The sequence below is a fragment of the Wolffia australiana genome, chromosome 18 (genome assembly GCF_029677425.1).
Source record: "Wolffia australiana isolate 7733 chromosome 18, ASM2967742v1".
NCBI lineage: Eukaryota > Viridiplantae > Streptophyta > Magnoliopsida > Alismatales > Araceae > Wolffia > Wolffia australiana.
In genome coordinates, this window is record NC_135852.1 from 5,720,203 (window position 1) to 5,734,721 (window position 14,519).

General features: G+C 39.4%; 2 protein-coding genes across 2 annotated transcripts; one reads left to right on the forward strand and one right to left on the reverse strand.

Annotated features, from left to right (window-relative positions):
* The first annotated feature begins 213 nt into the window (after nt 1–213).
* Nucleotides 214–2,040, forward strand: LOC144715045 (uncharacterized). The gene is made up of 2 exons (XM_078589894.1): nt 214–893; nt 1,041–2,040. Exons 1-2 carry the CDS (start codon nt 435–437, stop codon nt 1,872–1,874), a joined length of 1,293 nt encoding a protein of 430 aa, XP_078446020.1. The 5' UTR covers nt 214–434; the 3' UTR covers nt 1,875–2,040.
* An 11,262-nt stretch (nt 2,041–13,302) lies between these two features.
* LOC144714956 (uncharacterized) lies at nt 13,303–14,123 on the reverse strand. The gene has a single exon (XM_078589771.1). The coding sequence runs from the start codon at nt 14,119–14,121 to the stop codon at nt 13,531–13,533; it is 591 nt and encodes a 196-aa protein (XP_078445897.1). The 5' UTR covers nt 14,122–14,123; the 3' UTR covers nt 13,303–13,530.
* Nucleotides 14,124–14,519: the final 396 nt, after the last annotated feature.

The following is a 14,519-nucleotide window of genomic DNA, read 5'->3' on the forward strand; positions in this document are numbered from 1 at the left end:
AGAGAGAGGGAGAGAGAGGGAGAGAGAGGGAGAGAAAGGAAGAGAGAGAGAGGGATAGAGAGGGAGAGAGAGGGAGATAGAGGGAGAGAAAGGAAGAGAGAGAGAGATAGAGAGAGAGAGAGAAAGAGAGAAAGAGAGACCGAGAGGGAGAGAGAGAAAGAGAGAGAGAGAGAAAGAGAGAGAGGGAGAGAGAAAGAGAGAGGGAGGGAGAGAGGAAGAGTGAGAGGGAGAGAGAAAGAGAGAGGGAGGGAGAGAGGAAGAGTGAGAGGGAGAGAGATATAGATAGATAGAGAGAGGAGGGAGAGACTGAGAAAGAGAGAGAGATTAGGAGGGAGGGAGGGAGAGAGACATAGATAGATAGAGAGAGGAGGGAGAGACTGATAAAAAGAGAGAGATTAGGAGGGAGGGGGGGAGAGAGACAAAGAGAGGCGATCATGAGGTTCAATGCGCAGCCGGACGAGGTACACCATCCCGGCGATGTCTTTACGAAGCGTTCTCCAACCACCATTCTACGCCTCTCACTCCTCTTAATTGTTCCATCTCTGATTCTCTTTCTACTCTCTCCCTTCTACCGCGCTTCCGCTCCTACCTTCTTCGTCGACCCCACCGTACAAAACGCCGACTTGCACCACGCGCGAATCGCCGTCTGCCTCGTCGGCGGCGCGCGCCGCTTCGAGCTCACCGGACCTTCCATCGTGAAGAATATTCTCTTGGAATACCCCAACGCCGACCTCTTCCTTCACAGCCCGCAAGACAAGGACGCCTTCAAGTTCTTCCTCCTCGCCGCAGCGCCACGGATCGCCGCTGTCCGTATTTTCCGTCCCAACGTCCTAACCGAGACCGAGTCGCAGGCCCGCGTTCTCTCCTCTCGCGGCTCCCCAAACGGAATACAGGTAGAACCAATGGAAATAGACTCCAATTGTGTGGAGTCTGATGACGGAACACGAACCAGCAAGGGCTCGTTCCATTTCCCGTTCTGATAGAGGTCTCTAACGCAAGACTGAGTCATTTTCCATCTGCCTCATGTCTCGTTCTTGCAGGGGCTTCTCCAGTACTTCAATCTGGTCGAAGGATGCCTCGCCATTATCAAGGCGCGCGAGTTGCAGGGCAACTTCTCCTACGACTGGATCGTCCGCACAAGAGTAGACTCGTTCTGGTCGGCGCCGCTAAGCGTCAGGAGCTTCATCGCTGACGCTTACGTTGTTCCTGAGGGTTCACGTTTCGAAGGCCTGAACGACAGATTCGGCGCTGGGGATGCGAGGACGTCATCCGTGGCTCTTTCCCGGATCTCCGTCATCCCCTCGCTCGACGCGGCTGGCTACCGAGGACTGAACTCAGAGTCGGCGTTCAAGGCCCAGCTGGACTTAGCCGGAGTGCCGTTTCTAGAGCTCAGCCTACCGTTCTGCGTGCTAAGTGAACGCCGTTACCCGTTCCCACCGTCAACGTTCGGCGTCCCAGTGGCGTCCTTAGCAAGCCGGGGGCCCATGAACGGCGTCAAGTGTAGGCCTTGCAGGCCGGCTTGCACGGGACAGTGCTTGGAGGAGGTGATGACGAATGTCGACGCCGATTGGAGCTGGACGGAGTGGAGGAACGGTTGCTTGGAGCTCTGTGACGGTAGAAGAGGCAGGGAAGATGGTTGGGAGAAAGTCTTTGATGAGGTAGCCGGCCGAGAGGCGGCGGATGCGAGGCAGCGCGTGGCGTCGCTCGACATGGGGGCTTGCGTGAAGGGCTTGGAAGACTTGCAGCGGAGGGCTTGGAGCTGGGAGGCTCCGCCGTTGGAGGAGATCTGCAGACTGGGCTTGATGGGTCCTTCGAACCAGTCAAGTCCTTCCCGTTTTAGAGGAAATCCTCCCCCTCGGCATGGGATCCCCTGACCAAACATTAATCTTGTCGAAATGGGCTCGAGAGGAAGAAGAATTTTTGGTACAAGAGAGGAAGAAAAGAAGAAGAAGAAATAATGAAAGATTTAGTTTTATTACTGATCAAGAAAAACCATGATTTCGATTCAGATGAATGTGCTATTTGCGTCGGTTTGTTGAGATAGCCGGTACTGGATATTGATAAATATAAAATAGCGTTGCCGGTGAAATCTTGTCGTCTCTGTAGGGTCTGGAGTTGGTGGTTTAGTCCATGGTGTATGCCGTTGGTCGTTGCGCTATGGGCGTGTAGAAATCCTGCCCTTCCTCTATAGTTGATAAGGTTCTCAATTCGATTTGTGATTTAGGAAGTGTGGTAACTCCTAAGACGAGTTTAGGGCAGCAGCACCCGGAGAGGATCAACGGCAAGAGAATTTAGGACAGATGCTATAGAGAGGTAGCATGCAAAACATGAGCGTGGAAATAAACTTTGACTGTCCCCATCTGGTCCCCCCTTCTAGAATGTACCTAAATCTTATCTAAAGTTTGGTCAAAGTCCAGTCTTGTCCGGTCCTGCTCCGGCCTTGGTCCAGTCATTTGACTTGTCAAAGTCAAAGATGAAAAATTGTCAAGAATTCCTAAAGAAATAATGCACGACAATGTAATTTATAAGGTCCATCTTGGAAAATAAAAACTCATTTTAGATGTTTCTGAACTCTCTTCAGTTGCTGTGTTGGACCACATCCAACATAGCATTGCTTTGGCACAATCTCACTGCTACAAGCTAAAAAAGCATAGACATACATCAGGATTGAACAATACACAATTGTAGTACTACCATACAACGATCACATTACCATCTTCTTCTTTGTACTCCTCATTGGACTTATTAGTCCATTAAAGTCTTCACTATGGATATAAATTCTGCGGATAACGGCCCCTTTTGAAAATGACAATCCCTCTTCGTGATGAAAATAAATGGTCTAGTCGTGCACTTGAAGCACAAATAGAGAAGAACTTCTTTGTGACCATTGCAGGTCGTGGATATTTTGTAGACCTAACTTTAGACCACCACTTGAGTGGTTCATCACGAGGACAAATGCTAGGCTCCTCTTTAGAATATTTTACATAGACTTCTGATTTTTTCTCTTACTTCATAGAATATTCATTAATTTTGAGTCATTTGCATGTATATATGGTTGATCTTCCATAACTTACTGCTTGGTTGAAGTTGAAGAGGTGGGCACTTTATTGAGCATTTGCACACTGGTGTGGATGATAAAAAAAATATCATCACTAGAGATTAAATCAAGCTTCTTTTAGAGGGGTCTAATGTTGTCACAATGGGGAACATAGGTTTGAACTTCATGTGATGTTGACAATCTCTCCCCGTCTACTTCGTTGCAGCATATGCAATTTTAAGTAAAATTTTTTTGTTCATTATTGAGTCCTTGAGAGATTGGGTTGCAGATCACATGTGGCATGCATTACAGGGCTAACTGATCTCAAAGGAAGTTGATGTCCCACAAAATAGTAGATGATGTAGTGGCCTCTATTGTGAAAGGATGTTTGTGGCATCACAAAAGCCTTCTAGTTTATCAGAAAACTTTCTGAAGAGATATTACTCTTGAAACATGATAAAATTGCTAACTTTGTTTGTATTTAGATAATAATTCGCTATCTTTTCTAATATAATTATCCTCTTGTAAGCTGAATCATTCTTTCAGCTATGGAGTTCCACTAGTGGGAAATCTTCAATCACCAAGATCTAATTTTCTATACCAAAATTATGGCATAAATTTAGATAGTGGCGAACTCTCTATGTTGAAGTTGCAGCTAGAAAATGAGTCAAAGAATGGGTCAAATATTTTTGAATAGAAGCATTTGAATTTAGAAAAATTAATAACCTAAAATACCTAGTTCCTTCATGCCTCGCTGCACCATGAAATTTAGAACATGTGCCATGCATGGAACATGATATTGATCAATGAAGTGTTTATAAAATTTTTTCATTACCTCCCAGAAAACGGCACCAGTTTAATGTTGTTTTTTGAATTTAGACTTAGCCAACAATATTTATAAAAAAATCCACTTAACTATTCAATAATTAATACAAGGCAAGTAATGGGTTGATCCAAAGAGAGGCAGGCATTTAGTTTTAGATTTGTTTTCCTAAATGTTGGAATGAAAGAAATGAGTTAAATAGTGAGAAATATAATTTCTGGGATTTTTTTGATTTTTAGTTAATTTATATAGTTTTTTTGTAATTTTCATAAATACAAAGAAAAATGACAAAAATGTTTATACTAATTTTTCTAAATTTAATTAACACCAAAATTTGAAAATATACTTTCGTAGATTTTTCTAGAATTAATTGACACCAAAAACCTCTAGAAATGATACAAGCAAGATTCATAGATTTTTTATATATTTTTTAAATTTTAAAATAACAAGATATTGATTATATTAATTTTAGGAATTTTTATTTATGATTGAAATATTTTTAAAATGCTCTAGAAAACCTTAAAAAGTTTTTTTAAGGCCGATAGGACGCTGTCATACCGGTTCGAACAAGTCAACTCCCTCTTGAACTTAGCCCAAAATTGATTAATTCTCAGATAGAGAGTGCCCCTCTATGCACTGGGTGCTCTGCTACGCACACACATGTTTGGGGGGCAAAGGGGCGCATTAGCGCACACCAGCACAGCTGTGGCAGCGATGGGAAAGGAGGACTTCAAGATGTCAAAAAAATGATTTTTTTTGGATTTAAAGGGGGGTGAAGGGGAGATATGATTAAAATTCTAGAGAGAGACATGAACGAGCTTAGAGAGAGAAAATGGTCGAAGTGAGGAAGGGGGTAGAAGGAGTTTGAAAGAGAATTTGAAGGTGCAAATAGTGGAAATTTTTTATGAAATTTGAAGGAAAAAAAATTACGGATATGGATGAAGGTCTAGAGAAAAAAATAGTTGATTTTAGAGAGAGAAAGTAGGGAAAATAAGTGTTTAGAGTGAGAAAGTAATGAATATAAAAGGGAAATGGATATATAATGATGGGAAAATGGAAATCTAGGTTCCTACAACCTCAATGCAAGTCCGGTGAGCCCTCAATGCTTACTCCCAAGTCTAGATCCTTATATTTTTTCCAGGATCAGGCGTGTTCAATTAAAAAAAGAGAAGAGATTGAATAAAAGCTTCAACGAACGTACTTCAAGAAGGTTGAACAACCATGATTCTGAAAATGCCTAGTCTTGTTGGCCAGCCACTTGGTAGAGAACGTCCAGAATGAGGGGAAATGAGAGAGAGAAAAAAGGTATTTATACATAAGAAGAATTATTAAAATACCCCTTTCGACATTTTATATTCTCTTTTCTTGCCATTTTGGCTCTTTTTCTCCATGGGTTAAGAGCTTCCCATTGTGATCTTCAACTTGTTTCTTTGTAAGGCTTTTGAGAGCCTAATGGGCAGGTCAGGTCATTGCCCATCTCCCTCTGATTTCTTTTTTGAAGGCCCAAAACACCATTTGGTTCTTTCTGCACATTTGTAACTATAAAATACTCATCAATCGTCAAACTGCTTGAATTTAGAGAATTCAAGGAGATTAGCTAAAAATATCCATAATGTGCAAAATTGAAATTTATAGCTAATGCACAAATACCAAAATCATCTGAAATGTATGTAAATTCCTAGGAATTTATCATTTTATTAGAGATAAAATTATCTGGATAGAATAACACTAAGTAATCCTATTTATACGATAAATATAACTGATCTTGTGGATATTATTGTGATGACACTAAGGAGAAATAGTGGGTGCTCTTTTGAGAAAGAGTTAACTGAATTGATCCGTACGAACTACTGAATGGTATTATACCTAAACCTCAATCAGGTTGATTCATGTCACCATTGTATAAGGGATCCATTGACCTGATACACCACGGCCATCTCATGGATGGACCACTATATTTTTACTATAACTTACAAGCCTCTAATCATGGGATTCTGATAAGTCATAGCTCGGATATGGCACGAATCTCACCCTTGATTCCCGTTATGCATCAGTACTAATTGAATGACAAATTAGGGTTTGACAATCAATCATACCCTAAGTCATTTGAGAGTCTCACGCGAATGATGAATTATACATAGACGGTACTCGATGGCAATAAAGGTTCCATAAGAGAGCTCAAACACTACTCGCTATCTTCTAGAGCACAAGGTGTAGGTTGTCACCCCAAGGGCTGAAAATTTAACCTACTATTTGGTTTAAATCGAAAGTTAGTTAATTAATATATATGTTGATATAATTAATTAATAAGGTTGGCCAATAATTATTATTGGGCCACTTAAGTTATTAACTATAATGATACATGGGCCTATAGGGTCACATGCATAAGATCATACGGGCATTGGTGAGTATATTTTAATTTGTGGGGGTTTTGAGAAAAACATAAGTATAAATAGAGAAGGGGCACTCATTTTAAGCACCCAGGCCAGCCAAATTTGAGAGCACTGCCTTTCTCCACTCTCTTCTCCACTCATCCAAGGAGAGTGTCTTCATGGTGAGAAGATCTTTAATACTTTCAAGAAGAGTTGAAGAAGTGGAAATTCAAGCGCCAAGTGATCACTTGGATACTTCTAGAGGTTGGACATGTGAACGGCTTAAGAATGATCTCAATGAGAGAAGGGCAAGGGTGGAAAAATTCCCCAAAAGGTACATCTGATGTATGAATTTTAAATATCGATTATGAATCGATTAACACGCTTCTGCTTCATGTACTCATGTATTCCAAGGATGAACCAAGGCATGGAACCCAACAAGGATATGGGGGAAGAGGAGAATATCAACCAGGGTGGTGGAGGTGGCTATGTCGAGATCGTAGGTGGGAAGGGGTGTTTGACCCTACAAATAGAAGGAAGAGGGGGTGTGAGGGGGTCAGTGTTGTAGGACCGCAGATGGGGGTGTGACCGTGGAGCAAAAGGGGAGAGGAAGGTAGATGTGGCGAGACAGGGCCAGCGAATATGAAGGCGATAGCCAATGGCAATCTCCGCAGGAGAGGACATAGAGGGGTGTGTTGAGGTTTAACATAGAATGAAATAGATGGACGAAAAATAAAAATGCTCGCGGTTCTACAACCAGACGAGTACCTTTTAAGACGACAAGAAGTTCAAAGTTGTTATGCGAGGTAAATATTAACAGGGAAATAAGTAAAAAAACAGGCATTCTATAATCTTCTTCTAACCCTAGTGATCAATTCCAACATTTTCTCCCTTGATCGTGATGTGGTTCCTCCTCAACAACTCATATGGTCATTTACATCTCTATAAACCTGATTCTTCATATTCCCTTGGTGAAGATATTAGCCAATTAGTCCTCTTGGTGGAAATTTATGTGCCCGACAAGCCAATCACACATTCCATATCTCATTTCATGTTTATTAATAAAACATATTTATTCTAGTGCACGTGTGATGCTTAAAATGAAGTCCAAAAGTACATAGTCAGAATTAGTGAATTTTGCTAATATATTAATAGAGAGATCACTAGTCTTTAATAATATTTTCTAAGTGTTCCTATTTAAATCATAGTCGAGAAGGATATCATAGCCACTAGTGTGTAGGGACTAGTGTGGATATGAAGTTGGTGTTATTTGGTAGAAAGAATTTACTGAATTGATCAGTAAAAAATCCTGAATGATATTATACCAAACTGTTAATCACGTTGATTCACATCAAAATTATATTTCAGGCTGTACAATCAAAAGATCAGGTTACTTACATGCTTCTAGGCTTATTCGCATATTACTCACCTAAGTCACAAATGAACACGAAATTGGGGCTTAATGTAATTTAAGGCTTATGGTTTATACAACAATAAAAATAATTTGCCAATGCGCATTGAGCGAGTAAGGGTCAAATCCATAGAAAGAATGTATTGAATATGTGAATTTTTATCTTTGATTTCTACTTTTTAGAATTTTATATTGATTTATGGAGACAAATATAATTTTAAAAAACCAAAATAGTGAAAAGATATTTTTAAAAGAATGATTAGTAAGGTCGTGAAATATTAATCATGTTTGACCCAATTTATTTATATTTTATAGAATAATAATGAGTTTCAATATTACTTTATAGTAGAAGAATACCAATTCATTCTAAATTAAAGATACCTTGGATGGCACTTTGGGAGTGTTGGGTAATGATAGATGGAGATGGACACATGCTAGATGACGGCTGTGTCATCGTCCGAACGGGTATCAAGATGATGCTCTAATACCAATTTGATGTTGGATGACGACGGTGTCGTCATCCTGACGGATATCAAGACAATGCTCTGATACCAATTTGATGCGGGACGTCGTCGAGGATGTCATCCGGTCGGTACTGAGGATAATGGCTCGGTGCCTCCATAGGGGTGTCAGACGTCGACAATGTCTTTGTCCGACGTAATAGATAAACCATTACAGGAAATGTAACTACAATGCAATGTGATGAATGCGTCCTACATGTCGTGCTTGCAGGCCCCGACTCGAGGGAGATGTCGAGCTTTGAGCTCTGAAGGGGTCACCGGCGACGGTGACGGTGGCCTCTCAAACATCGTCGGAGGGAATGATGACGTCTACGGGCTGAACATAATCAATCTGTAGGGCTCGCAGGTAACAGATGGAATCGTCTGTATCGGTATGACGCTCTAATTTCTCGTAGTTAACTCCCAATTTTCCTCTCTCATCTACCTAGCCTGAGCGCGGTGGAGTCAAGACAAAAGTTTACTGCAAAGGATAATATAACGAGCAAGCGGGAGGATGGTGTACCTCGTTGGCGCATAGCTCGTCGTGCAGATTCGACCACAATTGCTGCAGCCAGAGCAGGTGTGATGGAGAGGAGCCAGAGAGCGTCAGCGGCTTAACTGGTGAACTGGCACAGGAGCAGAGATGGAGGTTGGAGGAGAGGGTAGGCGCACTGTGCCGTCTCGTCTCGAACGTCAACGGGATTTTGAATGAGAACATCACTCTGCTAACCATAATTAGGAACACAATCAAACAAGGTCTTTTTTACAATGATGTGGGGTTCTATTTGTAGATCCAAGATGATGGATGAATAGAGGAGGGAAATGTGAAATTACCCTCAAAATTTTAGCCCTAAAGTCTTTGAGGGTCATTAGTTATCACCGCATCAATTTGAAGGGATTTAAGCCATCCAATTTTCTCTATCCTCCGAATCATATGGCTGATTGATAACATGGCATGAACTTCAAGGACTTGAAAAATTATTAATTCATTAGTAATATTTAAATAAATTCAAAATAATAATTTTGAATTATTAAATTATTCTTTTTATGAATTTAAATTCAGAATATTTTATATAAATTCTTGAAAATCCAGAAAAATCAGAATATCATATTAAAATAAAATAAACTTCTTAAACCATTTAAATGAATAAAAAATATTTTATAACTGGTAAAAAAATTTTATTCTTGAAATTAATGTCAAAACATTATGTAAAAAGAAAAAAGAAAAATTGGTAATTCATGATAAAATGTGAAAAAGTATTCTAAACTTTAATAATATGGATTTTTGATAATTTCAAGGAGAAAAAACATTACTATGAAAATTAGCACATTATTAGTGATTTTTAGTCCCCACTTTAAATGTTGTAGTTTAGGTCTCTAAGTTGAGGAGGTTTTGGTCTTTGTAGTTTTTTTCAAAATGAATTTATCACTTGATAGGCCACAAAACTAAAAAATTTTATTCTAAAAGAAAATAGACTTCTAGTTGGGCATCTCTGAATGGTTGAGGCCACTGTCTGTGGCTTGGGTTTGTGATAAGCCAAAAATAAGGGGTGAACTATGGAATTTTAGAATCCCTTGTCATTGGTAATATTAGCTTAAACAATAAAATGTATAAAACCTTAAGTTAAGATGTATAATGATAGTTATAGATATTGTCCAAGGGAAGCTAGTAAGGTAATTCAATTAGATATCTACTTGAATAATTTGATCCCAATTATAGTTAATTTAATCTTCAATGAAGATTAAATTACCCTAATTAGCTTAATAATTTAGAAAAAAAGGGTAGAAGAGATTGGAATAGTCGAAGAATTAGGGATCTCTAAATTGACTTCTTTGATCCAATAAAAAGGAAGGAGATTTAGTTTTAATTTTTTTTGGTGGAATAGGGTATCCAATCCACTAACTATTAGATCATGAAGGCAATCTAATATCTCCTAGAAATTAAACATTTTTTCATAATTTTTTCTAATGTGCAAATGGAATAGCTAGGTAAATTTCACAATCTCTCCTCGCAATCCAACTAAGAGCTTTACATGCTGCTCAAGCCAAGCGATATAGACCTTTATACTAAGATCAAGAAGAACAATGACGAAATTCACTAAAAAATCATCCAAATTACACTAAAAATTCAAATACAATGAAATACAAATACCACATAGAAATGATCTACGTTGTTGCTTCTCTCTGTCTTGCAACTGTGATAAAGCCCCCTCTAGAATGACCTTCTTATCTAGAAATTAAGCTTTTATACTTAGGTTAAATGGTAAAAATTACCATTTTACCCTCAATAAGTAATTAGTTTATATCAATCGATGTAGGCTTTATCTGAATGCTCCAAGCATACAGAAAGAAAGATGAGGTTGAGACAAGAAACTATATTAAAAATGACTTCAATCAAACTTCAGGATCAAAAGGTATTAATAAATGAATTTGGAACAATCATAGCCATTGGATCAACATTCACTTATTTAATTATTTTTTTCCATACACACAATGACGTTTTGATCTCCCATTGGCTGGCACATTTTAAAAATGTTTTGGAGCCTCCTCTCACGGCACGCCACGTACCTCCTGGCTGAAATAAGAGAAAAAATAAATAATAAATAGCATAGATAGCACTTTTCACTTTTGTATGCGCTTTTACTGCCGCCAGCCAAGCACAGGATGGCATGTCACCTCCCGAGTATTGGGTGTATATGCATTGCACGGGCGGTGAACTTACCTCTCGAAGAGAAAATTTTCAGGAATTTAAATGGGCTCGCGCAAACGGATGCCCCCCAGAAAATTTATATGTCGATACACATGTTGCTTTCTCTCTCATCCGTATTTCCTTTAAAAAATAGAAAAATCATAGAAATATTCAGATTAATTCAATGAAACCCTGGAAATATTTTTATTGGATTTTCACGCCTGCAATGGGCGATCAAGAGCTGTTATAAGGGCATAACTGCAACAAAAAATTAATAAAACCCCACCATCTTTATAAATTGCTTTAAAACCCATATTTTCCTTATAAATATATCATTTTTCTATTTAAAAATTCATTTCTTCCACGAATGAATTCCTGGAAAATCTAGAAAATTCAATAAAATTCTAGAAATTCTAGAAAATGGAATAACTCATCTGCACATTAATTAACATTAAAATGAATTTTTAAACCTGCCATTTTTATTTGAAACAGAATTATTCCAAGCATAAATAAATTTGATAAAATTCATAAATAAAAAAAATTAAGGAAAAATCAGAATTCACTTGGAGAAATTAATTAACATGTAAATATATGATAAAAACCCTATTTTAAACAACTTAAATGCATAAAATTGTGCTGATTGCTTGAATTCGATACCAAATTTAGAGTGTTATCAGTTCACCACTCGTTTGGTAAAATCGGACCAAACTGCGAACATCTGTCTAGGAATCACATGTTTATCGAAAGTTCAGTACTTATTTTGATATCATGAGAAAACTGGACCAATAACTGGACTCAAATCCACGATGGAAGGAATACTGTTAGGGTGAGGATTCAACCCAAGATGTCCACAGTGGTCTCTAAGGACCTTATGCCAACTACGCTACAGATTTTAACTGTTGAAAATGTAAAAGAAATTTTGATATCTTATAAATACAAAAAAAAGAATAATGTCTAAACACAGAAATATAAAAATAACATAAATACACAAATACCATATAAAAAATACATAGATATGAAAATAACATAAGTACCCAAATAACAATAATATGAAAATAATATAAGTACAAAAAAACACAAATACTATAACTACACAAATATGCGACTAACATGAATACGTAAAATTCCCAATTACAAAAGACAGAAAAATATAAATATCTAAGTATTTAAATATGTAAATAAAGTAATATGTAAATATTTGTCTATGTAAGTTTATAAATATGTAAATTCAAGTATAAATATATAAAGTTATGCACACATACAGTTTTGCCTTTTCATTAAATTCTTCAAATGGAATCTTTACCTAGTACAATTGTTTATTTAATTATGCTAATCGATATTTTTACCTACATTTGGACATTGATATTTTTTAAAGTTTTAATATTATATTTTTTAGTGGCATGTGGCTCAACTTAGAGGTTTTACCGAGCCGAAACCAATCATTAACCAAACCAGACTGTACTGAATTAAGGTATAGGTATAGCTATTAGCCAAAAACCGATACTGAGACCGAAACCGGGTTTCATTCCGTACCTATAGATGCTGCGGCCATGCCAATGCCAAGTCATTCCCTACCGAAACCGCCTCCAACTCTCCTCCACTGCACATTCTCACATTCTTGCATCACAAAACGTCTGACCTCTTTTGTTATTCTATCGCGCACAAGAGCAACCTTACTGAAATATAGAAGGAGCTCCGTCGAATGGGGGGGGTATCGTTCTCATGGGTCGACCATGCCAATTCATGAACTTATTTGTCACGTTGCAGAAGTACAGATTGTCCGTACGAATTCCAATGAAAATTGACAATGCACTCTACCTATCGGCCCCTGTGTGACTTTAAAAACGAGAGTCATATCATTCTGCCTCGTTTCCATGCTTCAAGACAACACAACCATGATCTTCTCCGTCAGCAGAAAGGTATACAACAGTGGCGGTGGCCTCTTGTGAAGTCGAGAGTCAATTGTAAAAATTCACGGACTAACCAAAGTGAGAAGCTTCGTTGACGTCCCCAAAATATAAGATCTATTTGTTAGGGATGCTGAATCAGAGAGTTACCAGTGTCCGTGAATGATTTTACCGACTTCCTTTACCGACGTTCTTACTGACATCAGTTCGTTTATTTTATAATTTTGTTTGTCGGTTCCTTCCCTTATGAACAGAGATGAAGATGTAAGAAAGTATGGACTCCCCAAAGTATGTTTATCTTTTATTAGAGAGGTTGTGCTTGGTATCTGTTTCTATTGATCCTCTCTATCTCAACGGGAAGTCCACGAGACTTCAGAGCTCTCGTGTATTTTGTTCCAAAAAAGCTCCAACACTTTTATCTTATACCTCCAAAATACAAGAGAGGAAGGATATTACTCGACTCTACCCACGTCACACTTTCTTGCGAAAATATTGACTACTATGAAAATAAGTCGACGGATGCAAAAAAGATAACTGATTTCGACATCACAAATAGGCAAATATACGTCCTTTCTTCTGCCATCGGCCGGCTTGAATAAAAAGGATAATTATTTGGATATCCAGTTGAACCCAATATGGAGTAGAAAGGCGGTATAACATTTTCCAACTATATCCAAATCTACCATTTTAGTTTTACCCGCCGACTCATTTCAAAACCACTGCTCAGGACGGACTATGAACACAATCAGCGGTGCTGCTCTCTCTCCTTCTCTCTCTCTCTCTCTCTCGCACTAGCTGAAAGCGTTGAGTAGAAGAACACTATGCCGGATGAGAACCCTAAACGCCGACTCCAACCCCGCTTCCAACCCGTACAGTTCTTTCTCCGTCCTGTGCAGCTGCCTCTGCAGTTCAACTGTCTCTTCTCTCTTCGTCTTCTCCTGCGCTTGGGACGTAAGCACCGAAGATAGACACAAGAAGACGCCGATGGCGGCCTCGGTCAGACCCGCCGCAGCTACAAACGCTTCTCTTTGCTCGCCAAGGGCGCCGCCGCGCTTCCTCTCCAGCTGCTTTAGGGTCTTGGAAAACCTCGTCGCCTCTTCACGAACAGCTCTTCTCGCACGGTGGTAGGCGAGAATGGCCGTGCTAACGTATCTCTTCGTCCGCAACGCCGACCGAAGATCCTGAGCATGAAGCCTCAGAGACGAAACCGCCTCTCTCGCCGCGGCACAGACATCGAGAAGCTCGATGCATGCTTCGAACTCGCCGTCCATGCACCGTTGATTTCGTAATACGCGCTGGACCTGCGGTTGGAGAAGCTGCTCTCCTGCGATAGAGTACACGTCTACGAGCTTCTCGAGCGCAAGGCAAAGTGTATCAGCCATGGCTCACAATTCTCTTGCTCCTTTTTGGCGGGGAGATGACCCTTTTTATCCTGAGCCGCCGGGTATCTCCGAGGGAGGAGTCACGGGTTGTGAAGCGAAACGAGGCGGTAAGACTGAACAAGTTACAAGAAGGTTAACGCATATGTGTGTGATCTGCAGATTAAAGGCGATTGAAAGTGACAAGGGTCATGGGTTCGTACCCCACGTCGAAAAAGTTGCGAGTCTTGATATTTTTTAATCCAAAAGCCGGGACAAAAGTAGGTTTGAGAGTGAGCATTGACCTAAAATATCTTTGATGAACCGGAATTGAGCATTGACCTAAAATATCTTTGATGAACCGGAATATCGTGGACTGCGGCCGGATCGGTTGCTAGCGGGTCTGTTTTGATCAACATTTT